Consider the following 24724-nt stretch of genomic DNA (forward strand, 5'->3'; position numbering starts at 1 on the left):
ACAAAGGTCTGTCTAGTCAAAGCTATGGTTTTTCCAGTCGTCATGTATGGATGTGAGAGTTGGAGTATAAAGAAATCTGAGTGCCAAAGAATTGATGCTTTTGAACTGTGGTGTTGGAGAAGACTCTTGAGAGTGCCTTGGACTGCAAGGAGATCCAACCAGTTCATCCTAAAGGAAATCAGTCCTGAATATTCATTGGAAGGACTGATGCTGAAGCTGAAACTCCAATACTTTGGCCACCTGATGTGAAGAACTGAGTCATTTGAAAAGACCCTGATGCTGGGAAAGATTGAAGGCAGGAGGAGAAGGGGACGACAGAGGATGAGATGGTTGGATGGCATCATCACCGAATTGATGGACATGAGTTTAAGTCCAGGAGTTGGTGATAGACAGGGAGGCTTGGCGTGCTGAAGTCCATAGGGTCGCAGAGAGTCGGACACGACTGAGTGACTGAACTGAACAGAACTGATAAGAGCAAACAGCTTTGAGCCTAGACGTACAAGACGAGTCCTGAGTCCCTTCACCCGCCTTTAGGTGCCGCTGCTCGCCCGAATTGCCAGGTACTCGGTTTACGCAGGCGCGTTACCCTCCTCTTGCGCCTGCGCCGAGCTCTGCCCAGTGCGCTTGCGCATAAACTAGGCGGGAACAGTGCTGTCGCGGTGGAACGCCGGTCGAGGGATGGCTGTGAGGGAGGCGGCGGCAGGCCTCCCCGGGCCCGGCAGGGACGAAGAGGCGGCGCTGCTCTTCGAGAGCGCCCATTACCGGCACGAGTCGCGCTGGCTGCTGCCCGTGTCCCCACGCTGCTGCCTGGCCTGCGCGCTGGAGCTGCTGCCGGAGCCCGGCGTGTCGGTGCGAACTGGGTCCCAGCATTTCCCTCACCAACTAGGCCCTCCCCTCAACGGAGCAGGTCGCTTGAACCTGACTCACCTCCGGGGAAACTAAGCCGGGCCCCGGCCTGGTTAAATTTGGCTCCTACCCAGGCCCGCCCCTCACCCTACCCCGCAGGCCGCCCCGCAGCCTCTTTCATAACGAGGCCCTGACCTTGGCTCTGCGCCTCGTGTGGGCCTACGCTCTCCGCACTAAATCCAGGGCTCTCGGGGCCCTCCAAGACTCATTGGCACGCGTTCCCAGCGTTCCTTCTGCCTTCCTCTCAGCCGTCCGCCCTTTGCTGACCCTCCCCTTCTCCAGGGTCCAGCCTTCGCTCAGGCTCCCTCCAGCGCAGCCTGTGGGCCGGGCGCACACACCGCAGGGCCTTATTCCCTTCCGCTCTGAGGGAAATGTGAGGCGGGGGCGCCTTGGGCTCTGTGGCAGCAGGAATGGATGTTATGGGCAGGCGGGAGTGGGGTGAGGGGAAGACCTTCTGAGAGGCAGAGCCGGCTGGAGCGTGACATTCCCGCTCCCTCAATGTCTGCCCACTTGTCCTGTGAGTTTTTTGTCCATGGACGCCTCCAAGTAGAGTTCGGGAGATAACTTGTTTTTCAGATTCTCAGGAGGGGAATTCTTACCATGGGGTGGGTGGGGAATCAGCTAGATCAGCGGTCCTCAAGGTTTTGCTCTGGGGATACCGTTCCACTTTTTAAAAGTGTTGAGGACCCCACAGAGCTTTTGTTTATTTACTGTGTTGAAAGTAACAAAGTTTAAGATACTCATTTAAAAATAATAGTAAATCCATTACATATTAATGCAATTCTTTTTATTTTGCCCAAAAAATAGGTAACATCCCATTTACCATTTTGACTCTTTTAAATGTACAGTTCTGTGGCATACATGATTTTCAAAATGAAAATACTTTCAAAACAGCAGATAATGGAAGGAATGTCTGTTTCACATTTTTGCAAATTTTGTTAACATCTGATTTAATAGAGGACGGCTGGATTTCTGCGTTTTATCTGTTGTGACATATCTCCTTGGAAAAACTCTGCTGTAAACTCAGTAGAATAACTGAAAAAGTCAAATAGCATCTTAGTATTATATGGAAATAATTTTCTTCTTGTGGATCCTATGAAAGGATTTTGGGCATACTCTGGGTCCAAAGACTATACTCTGAGAACCGCTGGACTAGCTGATAACATCTGTAATATCACTGAGGCTAAAGTTCTGAGACTGCCATTCTTGGAGAGTGAGAGATACAGAGATGAATAAGATAGTGAGGTATGGGAGAAAATAAGAACACATTTCTGGGAATTTAGAAGCTGGACATGTTTATGGTAAGTGCTGTTTGGTGGGATAAGGAGTGAAATTAAGGAAGTTTTTTTTTAAGAGGAGGAAGCATTTGAATTACACTTGAAAAGATGGGTGATATTTGGGCCAGAGGAAATGGGGGAGCTTTTTCCAGGAGGTGGGATTAGCAAGGATGAGTTTGGGGAGGTCATTAGAATGTGTCTGAAGGGAGCTGAGGGAGGTAATATTGGAGAGCCACAGTTGAGATCAGTTCCTGGAAGAGTTTGAATCCAGGCTAAGGCTTGGATCTAGCGGGTGAAGGAATGTCATTGAAATTTTTTGAATAACTCATTGAGGTCACTAGCTTAATGAATCATGTGGGAGGAACTGGTGAAGTTCAAGAACGAGAGACTTGTACAGGTTAGAGGCAATAAAAGACGCAATTCACCTTTTATTGAACGTACTTGTCTTAGCTTCAGTTTTCACCAACTGAAGGGGTAATGTCAGTTGTACCTATGTTCATGTTCTATCCTCAGTACACCCTTTTTTTAATCTATCTTCTGTTACTGTCTTGAACACTTTGCACAGCTGCTACCCAGTTTCCTGTATAGGGAGGCAAATTGAGTGTGAAGATTTATGCCTGCAATGAATGGAAGGATGCATTTTTCTCTGCCTACTTCAGTGAGACTTATGAAGGGTCCCCAGTATCATTCTCATAGACTGTGGAAAGAGCCTTGGACAAGACCTGGTTGGATACTTAGATCTGAGTCCTTGGCAAAGTCTCTGACCCTCAGTTTTCTCATCTCCCAAACAGCAATAGTAGTACCTTTTCCTGCTTACTTTACCAATTCAATTAGGCTTAAATGAGCTAGTGGACAAAAGAGTGATTTGTGAACAGTAAAGTACTCTGTAAATATAGTGTATTAGAAACCTTAGTTCTTGTATCATCCTTTGTTTGAACATGTGGATTCCTGTGTGTAAATGATGCCTCTTCATACTCCATAGTTCAGATGATCCCACTGGTGTAATCTTGTAATTATATTTGGAAATGATACTTGTTTGGGTTCAGAACAACTGAGATTTGGTTGCTACTGAATATTTTCTTCATCTGCCCCAAGTTGGTGCGCAAGAAGCACGTGCTGTCGGGCTTCCGAGATGCTCTCATGAAGCATGCCTCCCTGGTTGTGCAGCTGGTGGCTCAGGATCAGAAAGTCTGTATCCACTTCATAAGCATGCTTTTCGGTGAGACTGAAAAGAAAACCTGGAATGAATTTTGCCTGTATACCTTGTACATTTGTTTTTGGGGTCTTGGAGAAATGGTCTTGGAATGATAGTTTCCACTGTTCGGAATGTAAAAGTTTAACTTACAAATTATTTTGTTATAATGGTGAAGAAATGGTCCCCTTCCTGAGATACACGATGCATTGTATGGTAACTGGCTTTACTATAGCTCAGGTGTTAATAAAATTGTGAAGGTGGATGTGTTCTTTTAAAAAGTCTAGACTGTCTGGTCTTTGAACAGGATTAATAGTCAGATCTGGAGTCTGCTGATATGACTGTGACCTTGATTGAGTGACTTCTTTTCTGTACCTTTAGTTTCTTCATGTATAAAATAAGATGAATTAAGAAGTCCCTCCTCTTAATACAGTTATAGTGTCCTAGGGAATGAGCCCTTTCAAGGAGGAAGGGAGCCAACTCAAATTGAATGCTTTTCTCTGCTAGAGGCTTTTCAGGCTTTCAACTGCCAAAATATTCTTTTAAGGGAGAGAGAATGATCCCCAAGGCTCAGGCAGGCCTTAGCTAACAGCTGGTAGAACTGGGATTTTACCCCAGGTCTGTTACAGACTCCAGAACACACAGTTTTTATACTGTGACACACTGACTATTTTTATCCTTTTAAAGCCAGAGTGCTGTTATTGAAAATCTGGGGTTTGGTGCTGAGGATAGAATTTAGCTGGGACATTGCTTAAAGCTGCTATTAGTCTTAGTATTCATAGTGTGCCTTTCTGGATTTGTTTCTCTTTTAACTGTTAACCATCCCCCTCTTCCTTCTGCTCCAAGGACTGTTATGTAATGTAGAGGATGGGAGCATAACAGACCTCTGTATTGAAGGTAAGATAAAACTCTGTGTTCTCAGCATTTGAAGCCAGAAATATTACCCTGAATTGCCGCTCTGACTATTTGAGACCTGGATGAAGTGTTCCATTTTACAGACAGATAAAGAAAACTCCATTTTTAATAATTAATTCTGCATTTTTTTTCTTGGCACCTACTCTGTGTCAAGTACTGTATTCGATACTAGTGATACTAGTGATATATCTGACATAATTCCTGCTATGTTAGAGTTTACAATCTGGAGGAGAGGTTGGCTGGTAAATAGTAACGGCTGATAAGTGCTATTACAAAGACATGTACTAACTCTGCTTTTTTACATTAGTGTTGGGTGATTGGTAGTTGTCTGCACATAGATGGTATTTAAAGCTGTGGAAGTGTCTCAATTTACCTGTAAGACTCAAGAAGAAGGAAGACAAGAGCATTGAGATGAAAGGATTCTTGCAGAAAGAACAAGAACTGTATCAGAAGTCTAGTGAGGAAACACAAACCACTCAAGTTATTTGAACAGAAAAAAGAACTTTAAAGAATTATTAACTAGGTAACTAAAGGCAAAAAGAGAACCAAGTTTTCACCAAGGTAGCAATTTCTGAAAACAGCTGCCACCCTTGGGACTAGGGAAGCAAAGGGAAAGGTTGAAATTATTAAAACTTACAAGTTTGGAGGAAGGACCCCATATATGAAACTCAGACCGCTGAGGAGAGGAATGCTGCTTGGCTGCTGCTGGGTCCATGACCATACAGCTATAGAGTTAGCAGCTGTAACTGCTAGCAGTTGTCACAAGTCAGTATGATCTGTGTGTACTTCTGACTATCTCTCAGCATAGAGAATGTGGATAAACAAACGTCTCACTTGCAGTTCCAACCACTGGCGTGGGTGGGGAGATCTCCCTTTGCCATTTTCCTCAAGGCTGCCCTGTTGTTATTATTTAGTCGCTGAGACATGTCTGACTCTTGGTGACCCCATGGGCTATAGCCTGCCAGGCTCCTCTGTCCATGGGATTATCCAGGCAAGAATACTGGAGTGGGGTGCCATTTCCTCCTCCAGGGGATCATCCTGACCCAGGGACTGAACCCATGTCTCTTGTTTGGCAGGTAGATTGTTTACCAGTGAAAGTGAAAGTTGCTCAGTTGTGTCTGACTCTGTGACCCCATGGACGATACACTCCCTGGAATTCTCCAGGCCAGAATGCTGGAATGGGTAGCCTTTCCTTTCTCCAGGGGATCTTCCCAACCCAGGGATCAAACCCAGGTCTCCCACGTTGCAGGCGGATTCTTTACCAGCTGAGCCACAAGGGAAGCCCCAAGGCTTCCCAAGGCCACTCTAGAGTGGAGCTGTCATCCTAAAGCCATCTGCTTCTGGTAGATGCCAGCATAGCTTGGAATCCTCTGGAAACTTCATGAGGTGGTGAGCACTAGATGGAGATTTCAAAGCTAGAGGGAGAAGGACTTGCTCCTTCCTCACTGTTTGCTGTTTACTTCCTGCCTTCTTTCTGTTTCTGTCAGTGTTGTTCTAGAATGCTTCTTTACTCTGGGAGTGGTAGAGTCTTCCCTCAGCAGCAGCCAAATCTAGTTTGCCGCTTCCCCACACTTGCAGAGCAAGCCTCTTCTCCACTCCTCATCAAAGACATCAGCAGAAGCACACAAATGATTGTATAGAAGGATAGGTTTGGGGTTGAGTGATAATATTATTGCCAGTTATCAGCACAAGAATTAACTCGTAACTCTTTTTTAGTATATGAAGTAGCAAATTCTAAGGAAGGAAAAAAGTGGAAATAATATAATGATAGTAGTTTTCAACCTTGGTTTCACAATAGACTTACTGGGAAACTTAAAAAATATCCAAATGCTTAGACTCTTTTCTCTAGAAATTCTAATTTAATTGATCTGGGATGGAATTGAGCAGTAGTTTCTGTTTTTTATAAAGCTTCCTAGATTATTGTAATATATTGCCTTGTTTTGAACCATTGATGATAAAACGGTTAAGAATGGAGGAGATAGAAAAGACTAATGCCAATTAACACAAGCAGATGACTTTGATTAGAAGTCTGGGCCTGGGGTTGTCTTCTAGTAAGTAATGCTATTGTGTCTGTTCAGTCCTTATCCAGCTTACGACTCAGCTGAAGTTGGAGCAGACCATTCATTGCCTGCTGGATGAATGTCACAAAGAGGTCAGTAAGTATCCATGGGTTCTTGAGTACCTCTTGGAATCCTCAGATGTCAGAGCTGGGTCAGCCCTTCTTTGGATAGACTGGAAGATTGAATCTGGAGAGGAAAAGGGACTTGCCTGAGGTCACTGAGTCAGTGGCAGAGTGAGAGTCGGGGCCTGGGTCTTCTGCTCCAGTGCTCTTTGCAGCTTCCGCCCTTTCGCTTTTAGTCTCCCAAAGGCTGCCTCCATGTTGGTGAAGTCCATTTTCTGGCATAATCATCCCATGGCCATTCTTTATATCCTCCTAAATATGAACAGATTTCCTTCAAAAATTTATTAAGGAAATATGTTCACTATGTCTTGGCTTAGTATTTTTGTTTGGTTTAAATTGTATACACTATTTTGTACTAAAGGCATTTGTTTTTATCAGCATCTAAAGTAAGCACTGAATAGTTATATTTAACCTGCTTTTTTCAATATAGTCAAAAATATCAGTTAAACAAGCAGCTTTTGCATTATGTTTAAGATATAGGAATAATATCAGAATAATTTTTTTTTGCAAGAGAAAGACAGATGTTCATTTAACACCATTAAGAGCAACATTTAATTAAAAAGTTAAATTATCATGTCATTATAATTATTCTGCATGTGATTAATGTATAAGATTACATTTATAAATTTATATTTATAAATATCAACACATCATTATGGTGATGCCCCTTTATATACTGTAGGCACTGTGTTGGTGCTTCACATGCAATATCTCATTCAGTCTTCTCAGCAACCCAGTAAAGTTGATACTAATTCCCATCAGAAGAGTTAAGAATCTTACTTAAGGTGCTATAGCTAATCAATAGAAAAGGTGAAATAAATACTATTGACTCTCCCTGAAAAGCATCAAGCATGCATGCATGCTCAGTTGCTTCAGTCATGTCTGACTCTGCAACCCTGTGGACGGACTATAGCCCATCAGGCTCCTCTGTCCATGGGATTCTCCAGGCAAGAATCCTGGAGTGGGTTGCCATGCCCTCCTCCAGGGGTCTTTCCAACCCAGGGATCAAACTCGAGTCTCCTGTGCATTGCAGGCGGCTTCTTTACCCCTGAGCCACTAGGGAAGCCTCAAGCATCAAGCATAGTACCTGACAAATAGAATGTTCAGTAATAGTAGCTATAATAATGATAATAATAATAATTTTTTGCAATGAACTAGAATTCCATTTTTATGATGTGTCCAACTTTCACCCCTCCAGTTTCTGGCTCCATAGGGGGCAAAATACGCTAATTTTAATTTAGTTTAACAAACACGTACTGAGCTATGTACTGAGGATTCTAAGAGAAATCTGATTTGGTCCCTTTCCTCTGGGGTTTCCCAGTCCAATAGGGGCAGTTGATACTTAGCTAAAGAGGCTGGTTACTAACTGTTGTGAGAGACACAGGCAGTACAGGCTTTGGTGTGGATAGGGCAAGGTGAACTTTGATGGGAGATCTGTTTTCATCCTAACTTACAGAAAGGAATGTGTTCACTTTCTGTAGCTGTGTAGCATGCCCTCCATGCGAGGCAGCCTGGCCACCCTGACCCTTCTTGGCAAGTTGGTAGATGCTGTCCCTGCTCTGGCAGACAAACTTGTGATGGAACATGGTGAGTGACCTCTGGGGAAGAGCTGCTTCTACACTCTCAAGAGCTGCTTTGATCACACTTCCATCTGGGAGGTCCATTCACTGTGTACACCTGGAAAGACATTACTTTCCTTCTATAGGCTTCAGTTTCCTCATCTGCAAAATATGCTTTATATTGGCTAATTGGGGGAAAAAGGTGTTGCTGAACTCTGGTCTTGGGCTATTTCTATTCATTATTTTAACACAAAATAATTAAGTATCTACTGTGAGTCTTTCAGATGGGAGGAGGAATTAATTCTGGAATATAGAAGCGCTTTCTATTAGTAAAAGGAAATAAGTTACCTCATAGAGATTTATCCAAGGGTAAATCACTGAACTTCTCTATGCCTTGGTTTTCTCTTAGGTTCCCAGAAATCATGTATTGTGGGGGATTATAGGGGACTACCATGACTGCCCCATTCAGGGCAGTAGTTTGGAATGTCATCTAGCAGTTGACATTGTGAGGTTCCCTTGATCCCTTGGTTGTTTCTGGATAGGTGACCTGATGGAGCATCTGTTGAGAGGTTTAGTGTACCCCAATGAGGGGGTGCAGGCTTCTGTCTGCTACCTTTATGGGAAGCTGTACTCCTCCCCAGTTGCTGCTGAGATGCTTTTGGGCCATTTCCGGGAGAAGCTGTGTCCTCTCTTCCTTTCCACCATGGATGGTGCCCATACAAAGGAGCTACAGATCAACTGCTTGGGTAAGATGTGGGACTGGAGAGAAAAGAGAAAGCTTTTTGAGATTTTTTTTTTTTTTTTTTTTTAAGGATTTGAGATGCAGACTCATTAGTGGTGGGGAGGCTTGCTGCTTTGCGTGGGGTAGAAGTCATGGATTTGGGAGATAAGAGGCACAGACTGTGAAAGATGCCTCATGTTGGTGTGGTATCTTAAGAATGTCACCTTTGGAAGGAGAAGAAGAGGAAAAGTGGGACAGCAGTTTTTTTGCCTCTGGTCTTTACTGCCTGCCCTGGTGCATCCTGCACTTGCTGCCAAATTAATCTTCATACTGCATAGCTCGTGTCCCGTCAGTTTCCTGTTTGGAAAATCATCTATGGCTTCCTTTGGCCTCCAGGGTGAAGTCCAAGTTTCTCTTGTTATTTGAGGTTCAGTGTACCCTTTCAACCTCTCCTGTTAACTTCCTACATAAATACACAAAATCTATCAAACACTTTTGAGCAGGGAGCTTTCATATTTTGGATAGAGCAAATGGGCACTATGGTGATTGGGTGCAGACCTGTTTCAAAGCAGGGGCTACAGGGAAAAGCATAGTCTGGGCAACAACAATTTATTTTCACAGTTTGGGCCAAGAGCTCTATTTTGAATAGCTCAGCAATACATAGAGAGTGTTCATTCTGAACCAGGACCCCTTCTGGATTTGTACAGGTGATTAAACCCATGCTCTAATCTGGAAATTCATAGTCCATTGTGGAGGGCAGATGTGGACAATTAGAATTAATTGTGGTGTGCACTGTCATGGAGATTGCAAAGAAAAAGGTGGGATTCTATTCAACGTAGTACTCGAAGTCCTAGCAGAACAATTAGGCAAGAAAAAGAAATAAAAGGCAGAAATAAAAGAAGGAAGTAGTAAAATTGTCTCTGTTTTCAGATGATACTACCTTATAGATAGAAACCCCTAAAAACTACACTGAAAGAAAAGTGAAGTTGCTCAGTTGTGTGTGATTCTTTGTGACCCCATGGACTGTAGCCTACGAGGCTCCTCTGACCATGGGATTTTCCAGGCAAGAATACTGGAGTGGGTTGCCATTTCTTCCTCCAGGAGATCTTCCCAACCGAGGGATTGAACGCGGGTCTCCCGCATTGTAGGCAGACGCTTTACCGTCTGAACCACCAGGGAAGTCCAAGAAACTACACTAAAAACTGTTAAAACTAATAAATGAATTTAGTAAAATTGTAGGATACAAAATCAGTTGAATTTCTATATGGTAGCAGCAAACTATCTCAAAAATAAATTAAGAAAACAGTCCCATCTACAGTAGCGTTAAAAATAATAAAATGCTTAGGAACATCTATGGAGAGATGAAGAAACTTGTAGCAGATGTCTGAGGAGCCACCTTGGGCGTGTCCTTGCACCCATGCTGCTCTTGCCTCACTTCCCCACCCCTTTGTTGTCTAGGTTTGCTAAAGCAGCTGCTGAAGTATGACCTCTTTATGTCCATGCTCATGAACAAGTCTGCGCTGGTGGAAAGTGCTGAGAGTGTTGAGGGGCCACCAGGAGAGACCCCACTGCCTTTGGTGCTCAAAAAGGTAGTTGTCCTGTGACTCCTGGTCTCTGGCTTCAGTAACCCAGGAACCTGAATCTCCTGGGGCTTTTTCCTTATCCTTCTACCTAGGATTTCCTAAGTACTTTCTCACTGGCCAAAACAACATGCTGTTGGAAGACTCAACGTTGGTTTTCTTTCAGTCATGAATCTTAATGTTTGTATCCTCCCCTTTACATCTGGGTTGTCTGAGAATGGAGAATACACGCAGCTGTGGAAACAAAGCCACCTCAGTCGTTTTGGGGATTATTCAAGCTTCTCAGCTTGGTACATGGAGCCCTCTTTCTCTGGGCCCAGCTTATCCCTTCAGCCTTACTTGCCTCTCTTCTACCCCACAGCCCAGCACTCCAGCCAGATGCAACTTTTCCCTGGTCCTGTATATGCTAGGACCTCCTGTCTCTGTGCCTGTGCAGATGCTCTTCCCCTTTGCCTTTAAAGCCTTTCCCCTCTCCTTGGTCTGATTCAGCTTTCAAGGCCTATAGAGCTCCCCTGTCCCCTGGCTCCTTTAGGTAGAATGTGCCCTCTTCACAGTGCCTACCTCACCATGTTGTGGTTGATCAATTGGGAGCTTCTTTAGAGCAGGACCTGAGTCTGACCTGAGTCTCTGTCCACAGTGCTCAGCACAGGGCTTGGCAGAGCTGCTTATCCTCACCTGATACCAGGGATGTCACTCATTGACTAGACTGTGGGACCCCTTCTGCAGAAAGGAGAAGGTACCTTGGTTAGAAACAGGAAAGGGACAGTTAGGATTAGGTAAGGTAGGAATCAAAAAACCAGAGCAAACTGCGCCTCCTAACCTCCCTGGGATGCCTCTGGAATGGTCCACGCAGGGCCCTTGAACTCTCAAGAGCAAGTCTTGTGTCTTTGAACCACAAAATCTCATAGTGGGTTAATTTCTGTGTTCACTTAATTGCTGCTGTCCTGGAGTCCTTGGTGGTGTCAGGTTACAATGTTGCTCCTGGACTTAGCAGGAGCACACCAAGGCAGCATGAGAGTGGCGGGGACGGAGACTGGAGAGCACCTCCCTAGGGAGAGAGAGCTTCGTGGAGACAGGAATCTTGGTTTAGAGCTCCATCCATACATGGAGACTGTTCCTCTCTTGGCCATTTTGGATGATTAGTGTTTTATTTACTACAAGAATCAGCAAGTCTGGAACTTGGTGAGGTGAGCAGGCACTTGCCTTAGGTGGAAAACTTAAGGGGGTGCTAAAAACTCAGCAATCAAAAAAAAAAGAGTAAGAAGACCTCAGCAATCAAGATAAATAGTATTTTAATGCAGAATTTTAAAAAAGTCAAAGTTAATGCAAGAAATTAATGATGAACAAAATATCAAAATTTTAAATAAGGACTGGTCTGTATTCTACTTCCATTCTTCCTTTTTTTTGTTTTTTTGGTCAGTCTAATCCCAACACAATAAGGAATATACATTTTAAGCCAAGAATCATTGCTTTGCTTAATGGTTAAATATCATTTTTCTAATGTTTAAATACTGTAACAGCTCTCAAACTGGGAGACATTTTACCATTAATGGTATGTCATAGTTTAATTATAGCTCTTCTTTCTTAGTGGTACATAAAATAATGGTTTGCCTTTTATCACTAGGCATGACTGAAATACATGTCATTTCCTATATAAAAGAGAACAAGATAAAGATTAATATCTAGAAACTCCTTTACATGCAAATGGAAAGGCTGTTTATCCATTTTTAAGTCTAACATAACTGAGATGGGTTTAAGTTTGTAGTCCTCAAGAAATGTGCAGCTTGGTCCTTTTCCTTTGAAGCTCTAAAATCATGCACTCTCTCCTCTGTCTTGTGCTATGTTTTGCTTGTCATTTCCCCCCAGAAGGCCAGTTTCTTTTATACTTAAAATCTCTGGTTGCATTAAACTCTTTCCTTGATTTCTGAAAGTGTTGTTCAGTTCAGTTCTGTTGCTCAGTCATATCCGACTCTCTGCAACCCCATGGAAAGTGTTTTAGGGACTCCTGATAGCTATGGTGTCTAGTAGGAGTTTGGATGTTATTCAGAGTTCAATGGAAATTCATTGAAATATTTAAATTAGAGGAGTAACCTGATTTAAAATTTTGATGAAGGAGGCATCTCAGTTGTGGAAAGACTCCTAGATTTGGATGTGGCTGACCTGAGATGGTGACTGCAGCCATGAAATTAAAAGATGCTTACTCCTTGGAAGAAAAGTTATGACTAACCTAGATAGCATATTCAAAAGCAGAGACATTACTTTGCCGGCTAAGGTCCATCTAGTCAAGGCTATGGTTTTTCCTGTGGTCATGTATGGATGTGAGAGTTGGACTGTGAAGAAGGCTGAGTGCTGAAAACTTGATGCTTTTGAACTGTGGTGTTGGAGAAGACTCTTGAGAGTGCCTTGGACTGCAAGGAGATCCAACCAGTCCATTATGAAGGAGATCAACCCTGAGATTTCTTTGGATGGAATGATGCTAAAGCTGAAACTCCAGTACTTTGGCCACCTCATGCGAAGAGTTGACTCATTGGAAAAGACTCTGATGCTGGGGAGGGATTGGGGGCAGGAGGAGAAGGGGACGACAGAGGATGAGATGGCTGGATGGCTGGATGGCATCACGGACTCGATGGACATGAGTCTGAGTGAACTCTAGGAGTTGGTGATGGACAGGGAGGCCTGGCGTGCTGCGATTCATGGGGTCGCAAAGAGTCGGACACGACTGAGTGACTGAACTAAACTGAACTGACCTGAGTGTCTGCCTGAGCTTTGCCACTTACGAGCTGTGTGGCCTGGCATAGGTAACTTTAGTGAGCTTTCGTTCCTTCCTTTGTGTGTTAAGGGTCCCCAAGACCACTCTAGTTTCAGTGACTCACTAGGAGGACTCACGGGATTCAGTGTACAGTTATATCCACAGCTGTGATCTATTACAGCAAAAGAATACCAAGCAAAATCAGCAAAGGGAAAGGTATGTGGGATGAGGTCTAGGGGAAAACCAGGCACAAGCTTCCAAGAGTCCTCTCCTAGTGGGGTCACAACAGATGCACTCTATTCCTCCAGCAATGAACTGTGACAGCATATATGAAATGTTTAGCAGGAAAGCTTTTTAGAGTCTCAGTGCCCAAGGTTTTAATTGGGAGCTATCTGATTATATAGGTATCCTCTGCCTAGCACATACCAAAATCCTAGATTCCCAGAAAGAAAGCAGGTGTGCAGCATAAACTGTATTGCTTGAACAAATGGTTTAGTCACAATGAGCCACTCTTATCAGTTCTGGGGGAATTGGGAACCCTCCTGAAATTCAGCTTCCCAGACTCGGTGAGTGACCAACCTTGCAGACAGGACTTTCTAAGGCTACAGTCTCAGGTCTGCAGTATTAACTCTTTTCTGCACACTCTGTTAAGTGAGGCTAATAGTAGAACCTTGCCTTGTCACATCCCAGGCCTGTTGCAGACATCAAAACTGGACGAGGGCTGTGAAAATACTTTTGTCAGTGAAGGTCAGAGCATTCTTGGGGACAGGTTTGGTGTTCTTGGATTGCCACTGTGTCCTTTTGTTCTATTTCAGGCCTACTGCTTTTCATAGAGACTCTTTTCCATAATCCACAGCTGCTCTCCTTAAGTATCATGATTACACCTGGTGCCAGTAGTGTGGGAGGGATTCAGAGACAATCAGGCTCTTGCTCTGAGGCGCCCAGGTGCCTCCCTCTGGTCCTGTCTGTGTTGTGACTGGCACATTTCGCTGCCTGTTTCTCCAGCTTCTTCTCTCCAGAGATGAGACTCTGCAGGTGGCCAGTGCCCAATGTATAACTGCAGTATTAGTCCACTCACCAGCGAAGCATGCCCTGGCCTTCATCCACGCTGACATCCCAGGTGGGAATCCCCTTCTAACTTTCTCCTCTGAGAACCCCAGAATTCTGACTGCAGATTTTTATGTAGCAGCGGCAGCAGCAGTTCTGTTGGGATTCCTTGTTATGCATACTGAAGGGACTGGCTGGTGTCATATTCATTATATATGACAGAGTCTAGAAAATACACCTCAGGAAATCTGAATCCTCTTTTGACAGATTTCTAACTGACTTTGAACAATTTGTTACTGACTTTTAGACCAGTCTAGGAATAAACCATCTAGAAATAAACATCTAGTGTGGGGTAGTAGAAAGACCTGTAGGAAAAAAGGAATTAATGTGTCTTGAAAGTTTGTGATGAGCCAGGAAATATGCCCTGAGGTGCATTGTAAATGTTGCCACATTTAGGTCCTCATCTTTGCTGTTTTATGAATAAGGAAATTGAACTAGAGAAGGGAAAGAGTGAGAGTGAAGTCGCCTAGTCGTGTCCGACTCTTTGTGACCCCATGGACTGTAGCCTACCAGGCTCCTCCGTCCGTGGGATTCTCCAGGCAAGAATACTGGAGTGGGTTGCCATTTCCTTCTCCAGGGGATCTTCCCGACCCAGGGATCAAACCCAGGTCTGTCTCCTGCATTGCAGGCAGATGCTTTACCGTCTGAGCCACCAGGGAAGTCAGAGAAGGGAAACAGCTGGTTTAAATTGACAAGGCTCAGCATTGGCAGAGAAGGGATACAAAATCAAGGCTTTCTGGTTCTAAAACCTCTTTTCTCTGCATCATGTTGCTGCCCATCCTGAGAATTAGGGGACCTAGGTTCTAGTCCCTTTGACCTAGGTTCTAGTCCCTTTTCTACCACCAGCTGTCTCTCTCTCGACCTCAGTTTCCCCATCTGTAAAAAGAAGAAGTTAGACAATAAGCCAGAGGGCATTTTCCAGGTTTATCTGTGAATTAATGATCATGTCTTAGGGCGAGGGTATATGAACAGATGAAGTGACAAGTATGAGATGCTTAATAAATCTAAACCATAATATTAGTTAAGGGAGCATTATCACACAGTTTTCACATTGCTTCCTCCCTCTCTCCCTGGCCAGAGTTCCTCTTTGAGCATCTCTCCTCTTCCAGTGAAGTGCTCGTCTGGTCCTGCTACAACTGTTTGATACTCCTGGCAGAAGAGCCACTCTTCTTTTCCAAGTGCCACACGGTGTATGGTTGGTACTATGGGTCCTGCACTAGCTCTGGCTCGGGTGGACAGCACCTTGAAGTTAGGTGGCAGCAGCAGTGATGGGCGGGCTGGCCTATACTTTGGAGGAATGTGCTGGTCTGGTCATTTCCATCAGCCCCAACTTGTCACCAGATTCCACAGGCCAGCAGTGATATCCAAACAGTTCTGCTCTCCGTTAATTGGCGGAAGTATATGTTTAGCGAGAAAAGGACACTCCTATCAGCCACGAGATGAATTCCTGTTGTACCTCAAGAACAACCTTATCAGCCTTGGAGCAATCTTTTCCTGTGCCCCAGAAATCTCCCCATCTAATTAGTCCCCCAACTTTGATTTAACCTTTCAAAGTTTTTTGAAACTATCCCTTTTTCTTTCATGGTAATACCTTCCTTGTCTGTGACTTTTTATATCACATCTAGATTTTTAGACTGGGCACATTCAGTTATTCATATTCTGTGTTCCTATGCTATGCCAGTCATCAGGCTGGGAGCTAGAGATTTAGAGATACATATAACGTGGTCCCTGTCCTCTGGAAGGGGAGGGAGATATAAACAAGGTGGTTAGGGTTATACTCAAGGGGCTGGACAAGAGGTGGAGGAGGCCTGGGGAGGCCCGTAGCTCTGCCTGAGTGGACCAGAGAAGGCTTCCTGGAGAGTGGAGGTCTGAGCTGATTCTTTGAGGAGAAATAGGAGTGTATGTAGTAGAGAAGGTATAGTAGCCCAGCCAATAGGCATTGACAAAATACCTTGAATGCCAGGGCCTGTGCTGTGGGTTGTGCTGGGTTTGGGAAGACAGAGGTGAATCAGACAAGGGCCTGCCCTCAAAGATCTCACAGCCCTGCCCCATCAGCTCAACTTGTCAGGACTGCTCCAGGAGGGCTGCCAGCAACTGTGTGCTGTCCAGAGCCTCTCCTCTCTCCTGGGAAGGCAGGAAGGAGACTCCTGGGCACTGATCCCTGGCCTCTGCTGTGTTATTTTGAGGTAGGGATTGAGTCGGTGGTGAGGAGCCTACAGGAAAGCCTAAGGATGAACAACACCGAGCTGCACAAGCAGGGCCTGCTGCTCTTTGCTGAGATCCTGACTCGGTGAGCTAAGTGGCGGAGCATCAAGCCTGCAGGGGCCAGACTGGAGAAGCAAAGAACTGGAAGTATTTATTCCTGGTGGGGTCAGTGATGGGAGTCCACACGCTTATTCTTCATTTACAATTTCTCAGGCAGCCAGAAGAGATCAAGCTGTTCACAAGCTCAGCCATGTGCAGAGATGCTGGCCGTGCCCTCCGAGAGGCAGTGAGCAGCCCTGTGCTGGAGGTGGCTGCTGAGGCACTGAAGGCCATTTCTGCCTTTCTGAGGTGAGAGACTCAGACAGACTGAACTTTCCACCTCTGCGTGTTCCCAGAGGCCTGTCAAGGCCAGAGTAGCTTCCAGAGGATACTTGTCCTTTAGGTCAGGGAAATTTCATTGAATTATTTCTTTCCATTATTCTGCTTACTCTGTTCTGCCTTTATGAAACTGCCATTTGGATGTTGGGCATCCTGGATTGGTCATCTGATTTTTTTGTTTTGTTTCTTTTCTTTGTCTGACAGTTTTTCATCTTTTTGTCATTATGTGCTAGTTTCCAGGAGATTTTCTTGACTTTATTTTTCAACTCTACTATTGAATATTTTACTTCTACTTTAGTATTTTAATTTGGAAGAGTTCCTTCCAATTCTTTGCATGTCTTTTAAAATAGGATTTTATTCTGTATTTATTTTGTGGATATAACTTTTTAAAACTCAGTCTTTTTTTTTAGTCTGGACTTTGCTTCCACTTCCTTTCTTCTAATTTTTCCTTCTGCCTAAAATGCTGTTCCCCTTAAATCTTTGCATGACTGGCCTCTTTCCATCATTGAGGTCTCATTCAGAGTGTCCTTTCCTAACTGACCCATTTGGCTATTGCAGCACCTACTTGAAAGTTCTTGTTTATTCATCTGTTTTGTGTCTTCTCCACAATATAACATAATCTCCAAGAATTAAGAGATCATGTCGTTTTTTTTTAACTGCTATATGCCTCACTCCTAATAGATAGTCAGTATGTGAATGATGTTAAAATGGATGGTGAGACTAAATGATCCTAGGGTCAAAATGGGGAATCATTCCTTAGTAAGATGCTTGATCTTGGAAAAACTAATGAAGGAAACCAATATTTATTTATATAGAAAATTTTACTTTGTTTCTATATTCTCCCTTTTAAAAATCTGACAAAGTAATATATTTAAGCAATAAAAAATAAAACATGCACAAGGTTTATAATGAAAAGAAAAAGTCCTCTGTCCCTACTTACTAAAGGAAACTAATTTTAACTCATTTTGGTTTTAGTTGCGGTGACTTATTTCCCTAACTCTAAACAATATGAGCCAATTTCTTTGTCCATTTAGAACATTTCATTTCATTGACGTGCCAGTAGGAAAGACCAAGACTTAGCTGTTTTGCCTTCTCTACATTTCCTTGACGTTTTTGCTAGTTAATATTTTGTTTTCAAGCTTTTAAATATGCTTAAAACTTGTATTTCTTGTTCCCTCAACTTGAAGCAGTATCTCTTGACACCCTACTTGGTTAGCTAGGTATATTAGCACCCCAGCTCTTCCTTAGCTTTCTCCTTACCTCCTACTTCTCAATATCAGCTGTACCTTTAATTTTGTATTGTACTTTTAATTTATATTGTAAAGGTTGTTAACATTTATAGTCTCATCTGTAACCATAATTAAGTCTTTGTCACTTGCATAAAATTGCTTCTAAAAACTAAAAGAATAGCATTTATATTATAATGGCTTCAGTTTGTCTCTTTTCCCCTTTTGTCCTTTCCTGGATTTGAATCTCTAAAACTGGGGCATGAATCCTAACAAGAGTGAGATGAGTAAACCAACAGGGTAACAAAGGCCTAGAGTAAGAGCAAGAGTCAATCAGAAGTTGCCAGGCAGAGCTGCAAGTCTCCCAGGAGGTCAGTGTTATGGGACACTGATAGCACCTTTCAGGCAGGAGGCAGGGTTTGAGCTGTGCTACAGGGGCTTCCCTGGTGGCTCAGATGGTAAAGAATCTGCCTGCAGTGCAGGAGACCCAGTTTTGATCCCAGGGTTGGGAAGATCCCCTGGAGAATGGCTACCCACTCCAGTATTCTTGCCTGGAGAACCCCATGGACAGAGGAGCCTGGTGGGCTACAGTCCAAGGGGTTACAAAGGATTAATAACCTTATATTATTAACATTATAAATGTTAATTTTATTATGTATACTAACATATACATACATAAGGGATGAGAGAAATAGATTTGTGGAAGGACTAGGATTGGTCAAAACATGTGGGTGGGGGTTATTAATCCTTAGATGCTTTTATTTTTGACTTTAATTTTCCTGAATGTTTAGTGAGGTGGTCCCTCTGAGGTGCAGTGATTCGGAAGGTCTCTGGGAAGCCCAACCAGAAGAGGGAATGAGGAGTGACAACTGTTGAAAGAACGTAAAGATGGCAGAGCCAGAGCTTGGCTGTCAATGTAGGATAGAAAGTTAGAGCTTCCATTCAATACTGTTCACTAATTGTAACAGATGTGCCGCGCTAATGCAGTGTGTTAACAGTAGGGGAAACTGCAGTAGGCCTGGGGGAGTATGGGAACACTGCACTATCTTCTGTATTTGTTTCTGTAAATCTAAAACTGTTGTAAAAGATAAAGTCTAAAAAGGGGGGAAAAATGAAAGAGCTTCCAGAAGGAAAAGGGGAAATCAAGCCTTCACTATATACAGTTAACTGAGCAATTAGAAGGCCCAATCGATTGCTCTCAGAGTTCAAAAACAGCCCAGAGATGAGGGTTAACATAGGTTTAGTTACTGCGTTGGGTTGAATTAGCATCCCTCTAAAATGTATGCCCTTGTTTGGAAATAGGGCCTTTGTAGATACAGTTGAGTTAAGATGAGGCCATACAGTGTGGGCTCCTGAATCCAGTGGCTGATTCCCTTAGAACGAGAAGGGAGTTTGGACACAGGCACACATAGAGGGCCATGTGAAGACCGAGGCAGAAATTGGGATCATGCGTCTATAAGCCAGGGAATGGTAAGGATTGCCAGCAACCACCGGAAGCTAAGAAGCAAGGCAGGGTTCTTCCCTAGAGCCTTTGGAGGGGCTGACACCTTGACTGCAGACTTCAGCACTCAGAATGTGAGAATGAATTTCTGTTGTTTTAAGTAACACAGTTTATGGTAACTTATAGCATTTCTAGGAAATCAATACGGCAAACTATACTCTGTCAAGTAGTCAGTCATTCATTTCTTTAACTTTTTTTTTTTAATTTAGCATCAATTTACAGTGCATCTAGTTCTGTTAGGTAAAGTGAAAAGGCAGAACTGGCCCCTGGCCTCTTGGAGCTCACATTTAGACTAATCATGACTTTTGCCTCCTCTGAGTCTATGGAAATATGAGAGTTCAAATGGACTGTAAGTGTTGCTTTTCACATTGTTTCACATTCTCATATTAATTGATTCTCCAAACATAGTTTCCAGTCTCTGTTTATAATCTCCAAGAGAGCTCGCTTTCTCCTAGATACTCCTGTCTACCTCTATAGAGATTTTTTCAGCTCTAAAAAAATTTTATTGACGTATAGTTAATTTACAGTGTTGTGTGCCTCTATAGCGTTTTGACTCTTAGAAAGTTCTTCCTTATATTCATTCCTTAAATAAAATCTGGGTCCTTGATAACATTTACCTACTGATCATGATTTTCCTCATCAAGGTAGCAGAAATCAGATTTGATTTTTCTTCTCTAAGAGAGCTTGGAATAGGGTGGGGAGGGGGGTGGGAGGAAGGTTCAGGATGAGGGGACACATGTATACCTGTGGCTGATTCATGTTGGTGTATGGTGAAAACCATCACGATATTGCATAATGATTATCCTCCAATTAAATTAATTGAAAAAATAAGAAAGCTTATCAATTATTTGAGAACAGTGGCCATATGCATCTCTTGATACACCTTCTGTTCTAGGTAGTACTTCTTTAATTGGGAGATCCTTTTCAGTGAGAAAACCCTCTGTATCCTTAATAACAATAACCATAGTCATGTGCGTGCATGCACGAGTGCTGAGTCGCTTTGGTCATGTCTGACTCTGTGCAACCCTACGGACTGTAGCCCGCCAGGCTCCTCTGTCCGTGGGGACTCTCCGGACAAGAGTACTGGAGTGGGTTGCCATGTCCTCCTCCAGGGCATCTTCCCGACCCAGGGACCGAATCCACATCTCTTACATCTCCTGTATTGGCAAGTGGGCTCTTTACCACTAGTGCCACCTGGGAAGCCCAGTCATAGTCATAGCTGCCATCTATAAGGACTTCCTATCTAGTAAGCACTTCCTGAGTTCTTTGCATACATTATCCAATTTGATCCTTAGCATAATTCTATAAGGACAGTACTGTTACCTTTCACTTACTAGATGAGGAAGCTGAGGGCTGGAGAGGATGAGGAATGTGCATAAAGTCACGCAGCAGACAAGTGCTGGAGCTGGGATTTTTGTCAGATCAGTTCCTGGACCCAAGTTCGGATCCACCACATGCCCCCTCATTGCCTGAGAATCTGGGGCTATCTTGGGGTATCCTGACCTCACCATAGGCCTACCTTTGTCTTCCTGTGTGCAGGAAGGATCATCAGAGTGCGCTACCTGTGCTGTACAAGGAGCTGCAGGCCTTGGTCAAAGCCATGCTGAGCCGGTGTGCCGATCTGTCCCAGACGCCGCTGAACTGGAGGCCCCTGGTTAGTGCACAGCAGCTGCTGTTTCTGGAGATCATGCTGCTCTGTTTTTTAGAGGATAATTAGTACATTGCATTATCTTTACATGCCACTTTGTAGCTTTTTCTCATGCACACACTTACAACTAGATGTTATTTTTTTACTGTAACTGCAGAGCTGCGAGGCTTAATAATTGTTATCCTCGTTAGGAAACCAAAGCCGCAGGGGTTAAGCAGTTTTTCTCTTAGGTCCAAAGCTAGCAAAGACCTGAGTTTGGGTAGTAAATCCCAGGGCCTGCTGCATACTTTGTCTTTTATATCATCCAAGTGGGTAGGGTAAACATGCTCACAAAATTATTTAAGGCTGGGTTCACTAGAATCAGAGAATCTGACGAGTGTGCAGTGTGTCATAATTGTTGGCTTTTAGTGGTCCATAGGCTTAAAATATCAGAGGAAATACTATTAATACGTGTGCTTTATGTCTTCTAGATTAACTTTGGAAACTAAGCTCTTTGCACATGATACGGTGGGGGAATTTGTGTGTTTTGGAGCAACTAATATGGGTGTTACAGCCAGTTAGGCTAATGTCGACTAGCCTGTGACAGCTTTCTGTGTATAATAGAACAAGAACCAGTCCTGTGCTTCATAGGGAGACAAGGGGTTAAGGTTCTCCTTTGTACCATGTTTTTAAAGGAGCTACTAGATGTCTGAATTTTTGAGGATATCCCTAAGACCCCCTGGGAAGTGTTAGGTGTGTGGGAATGCCAGACTCCAGCGTGGGAGGAAGAAGTCTGTAGTCCTCTAAGCAAAGACTGGAATACAGAGTATGTACTTGACCAGTAGTTTCCCTCTTTCCTTCTCACCTCAGGGCCACGCCTCCAATAGAAATTCGGAGAGGGCCATTCTTCGAAGAGGGAAGTTCCTCTTGAACACTCTGGAGGGATTTAGAAATGCCTGCAGGTGAGGAGCTCTTTATGGTCTGATGAGGTAGTAGCATGGAGGGTGGGTACAGAGAGGAGTGGACAAAGGGTGAAGTTCTAGAAGCAACGCTTGATTTCTGATGCTTTGCTGCATAGTGAGAGGACTTTAGCTGGGGTGGAGAATGGGGATGTGTGTGAGTTTGGAGTGAGTATGGAGGAGTTCTCTAAAGGTTCCCTTCTGGTGAGGTTTTTGTTACTGTGCAATGAAGTTGTATCTCATTCAGCTTTGTGCCTCATCCCAAGTAACCTAGCGCTCCACGTATTCACTGACTGCTTGTTGGATTAATTCAGTTCTCATCAACAAACATTTGTTGTACCTACTGTGTGCCAGCCCTGATGCTAACAGTGAAAGTAGATAACTCAGATCAGCTCTTGCCCAAAAGGAGCTCACAGTCTCTTGGAAACAGAGACAGTTTTGTGTATATGTGTGCAATCCGTTACATTGTCATGAACCTGGGGAAGGCGTTCCAAACAGAGAGAGCACCACACATATAGGCAAAGAGATGTGAAGCAGCAGACAGCATGGTATGTCGAGGGAAATATTAACGCACATAGTCGGGTGGAGTGTCACGTGTTATGGGAGAGAGGGCAGGGAGCTCAAAGCTGAAGGTAGGGCCCAAGACCAGGTTCTCTCTCACTGAGGCCTCCGGAGTTTTCTCCAGGTCTGCTGGTGGGGATGCTTTCCCTGAGCCCTGAACTCAGAAATCCCTCTAAGAGGATGAATCTGACCTTGTTGCTTAGACAGTAGTAAATATACTCATATTTATTTCTCAGGTTGGCTATGGAATTCCAGAGGGAGCCTTCAGCCCAGGAGAATCCATTCACAGCTCCCAGTGCTGAGAAAGAAGACACTTTGGAGGCCTTCTCAGAATTTCTCCTCAGTGCCTGTGACTCCCTGTGTATCCCCATGGTGATGGTGGGTTGGGCAGTAAGGATCTTGAGGAGGAGAAAGATGTGAAAGCAAGCCAGGCTGAGAGGCACAGGACAGTGACTCGACACTGAACGAGACCTTCTGAGGGTCTTAGCAGTGTTGTTCTTGCAGCTACTTTTCCTTTGGTTTTAAAATCACAGTACAGTGTTTTGTTGCAAACACTTTAGATTTAATAGATGCCTCTTAAAAAGTAGAAAGTAGTAGTAATAAAATAATAAATCGGTAATGCTTCAGTTCGGTCGCTCAGTTGTGTCCGACTCTTCTCCTCCTGCCCTCAATCTTTCCCAGCATCAGGATCTTTTCCAATGAGTCAGTTCTTCGCATCAGGTGACCAAAGTATTGGAACTTCCTGTGAATATTCATGACTGATTTCCTTTAGGATTGACTGGTTGGATCTCCTTGCAGTCCAAGGGACTCTCAAGAGTCTTCTCCAGCACCACAGATCAAAAGCATCAATTCTTTGGCGCGTGTTAATGAAGTGATAAATGCCTTATATTCAGAACTTAATTTAACCCTCCCATTAACCCTGTGAAATAGGTCCTATGATTTTCCCCAATTTAAAGATGATTTTTCTATGGCTGTAAAGCAAGTATATGACAGTGCTGAGGTTTGAACCCATGTGTTTTGTCTGCCTAGTAAAAATGGCAACCCACTCTGATGTTCTTGCCTAAAAAATCCCATGGACAGAGGAGCCTGGTGGGCTGTGGTCCGGGGCGGGGGGGTGGTCACAAAAGAGTTGCACACGACTAAGTGACTAGGCATGGAAAGAGCAACAGTCAGTGTGATTTAGGCTTTAATAAGTAGCGCATATGTGAGTTCTGTAACATCAGAGATGGCTACTCTCAAGAGACCTGGTTTTGAGCTGACTTGAGACAAAGATGGTAGGAAGAGCAGGGTCCATAGTGTTGACTGCCCAGATGACCCTGGGTGAGTCTTGTCCTGTTTGAGTTTTGGACATCCTATGAACAGTCTGTTAGTTGGGAAAGGAAACCTCCAAAACACCCACTGGAAACAGTAGATGGCAGCAGGGGAGCATCCTCTGGCTATGACAGGAAAGCCTCTGTTCCTTGCAGAAGCCTTTGAGCTAGCATGCCAGGGTCTTTAGGAGGTAACTCCCAGGGGCCATGGGTTACAACCCTGATTGGCACACACTAACAATAATAGTTGGGCCATTCACTTTGGTTTCTTCCCCTTCTCTGCCTTCCTCCTAGATTTAAGAAGTGTTAGAGCTAGATCTAGAATTAGATCATAGAATTATTGTGTTATTCTTGCTTTCTACTTTTCAGTATTTTATACATTTTCTCTGATGAACTTGTCTTACTTTTCTAGTTGAAAAAAAACTTGGTTTGAAGGCCAAATGAAAAGTATCTGTAAGAACCACATCCCTGAGGCCCTGGCTATTTATACATGAGGAACCGAAACAGTGAAAGGGGAGGGGGTGACTGACCCAGGGCACACAGCGACCTTGTGCAAAGCTTGAAATAGAACCCAAGTTTCTCTACTCTGTCTACCACATCAGGCTGCCTCGTGATTCCGTTCAAAGATCACATGAAAAATAAACATGAAGGAAGTTTGTGAACCATATTATTATATGTTAGAAACATGAGTGTCATTCATATCACTATAATGCATAGTTTAGAAAGTGCTTTTTACATGTGAGATGTGATTTGTTTCTGGGAGGTAGGA

General features: G+C 43.8%; 1 protein-coding gene across 11 annotated transcripts in view; it reads left to right on the forward strand.

Annotated features, from left to right (window-relative positions):
* Window positions 1-617: 617 nt before the first annotated feature.
* Window positions 618-24724, forward strand: part of MEI1 (meiotic double-stranded break formation protein 1) — a 55545-nt gene continuing 31438 nt past the window's right edge. For 10 of the 11 annotated variants that reach the window (XR_006059488.2, XR_003588943.3, XM_060413595.1 and 7 more), the window contains exons 1-14: window positions 618-849; window positions 3279-3402; window positions 4222-4272; window positions 6369-6442; window positions 7954-8059; window positions 8574-8777; window positions 10211-10341; window positions 14087-14201; window positions 15267-15383; window positions 16379-16478; window positions 16607-16741; window positions 21038-21152; window positions 21996-22087; window positions 22882-23023. Coding sequence is in view for 9 of the 11 variants with exons in the window: in XM_060413595.1 (XP_060269578.1) it covers window positions 679-849; window positions 3279-3402; window positions 4222-4272; window positions 6369-6442; window positions 7954-8059; window positions 8574-8777; window positions 10211-10341; window positions 14087-14201; window positions 15267-15383; window positions 16379-16478; window positions 16607-16741; window positions 21038-21152; window positions 21996-22087; window positions 22882-23023 (1677 nt within the window). In the remaining 2 variants the exon portion in view is untranslated. Of the gene's footprint in view, window positions 850-3278; window positions 3403-4221; window positions 4273-5501; window positions 5680-6368; window positions 6443-7953; window positions 8060-8573; window positions 8778-10210; window positions 10342-14086; window positions 14202-15266; window positions 15384-16378; window positions 16479-16606; window positions 16742-21037; window positions 21153-21995; window positions 22088-22881; window positions 23024-24724 lie in introns of those variants that run through there. The other variant, XM_060413600.1, reaches the window with a different exon arrangement.

Source organism: Ovis aries, chromosome 3 (genome assembly GCF_016772045.2).
Source record: "Ovis aries strain OAR_USU_Benz2616 breed Rambouillet chromosome 3, ARS-UI_Ramb_v3.0, whole genome shotgun sequence".
Classification (NCBI taxonomy): Eukaryota; Metazoa; Chordata; class Mammalia; order Artiodactyla; family Bovidae; genus Ovis; species Ovis aries.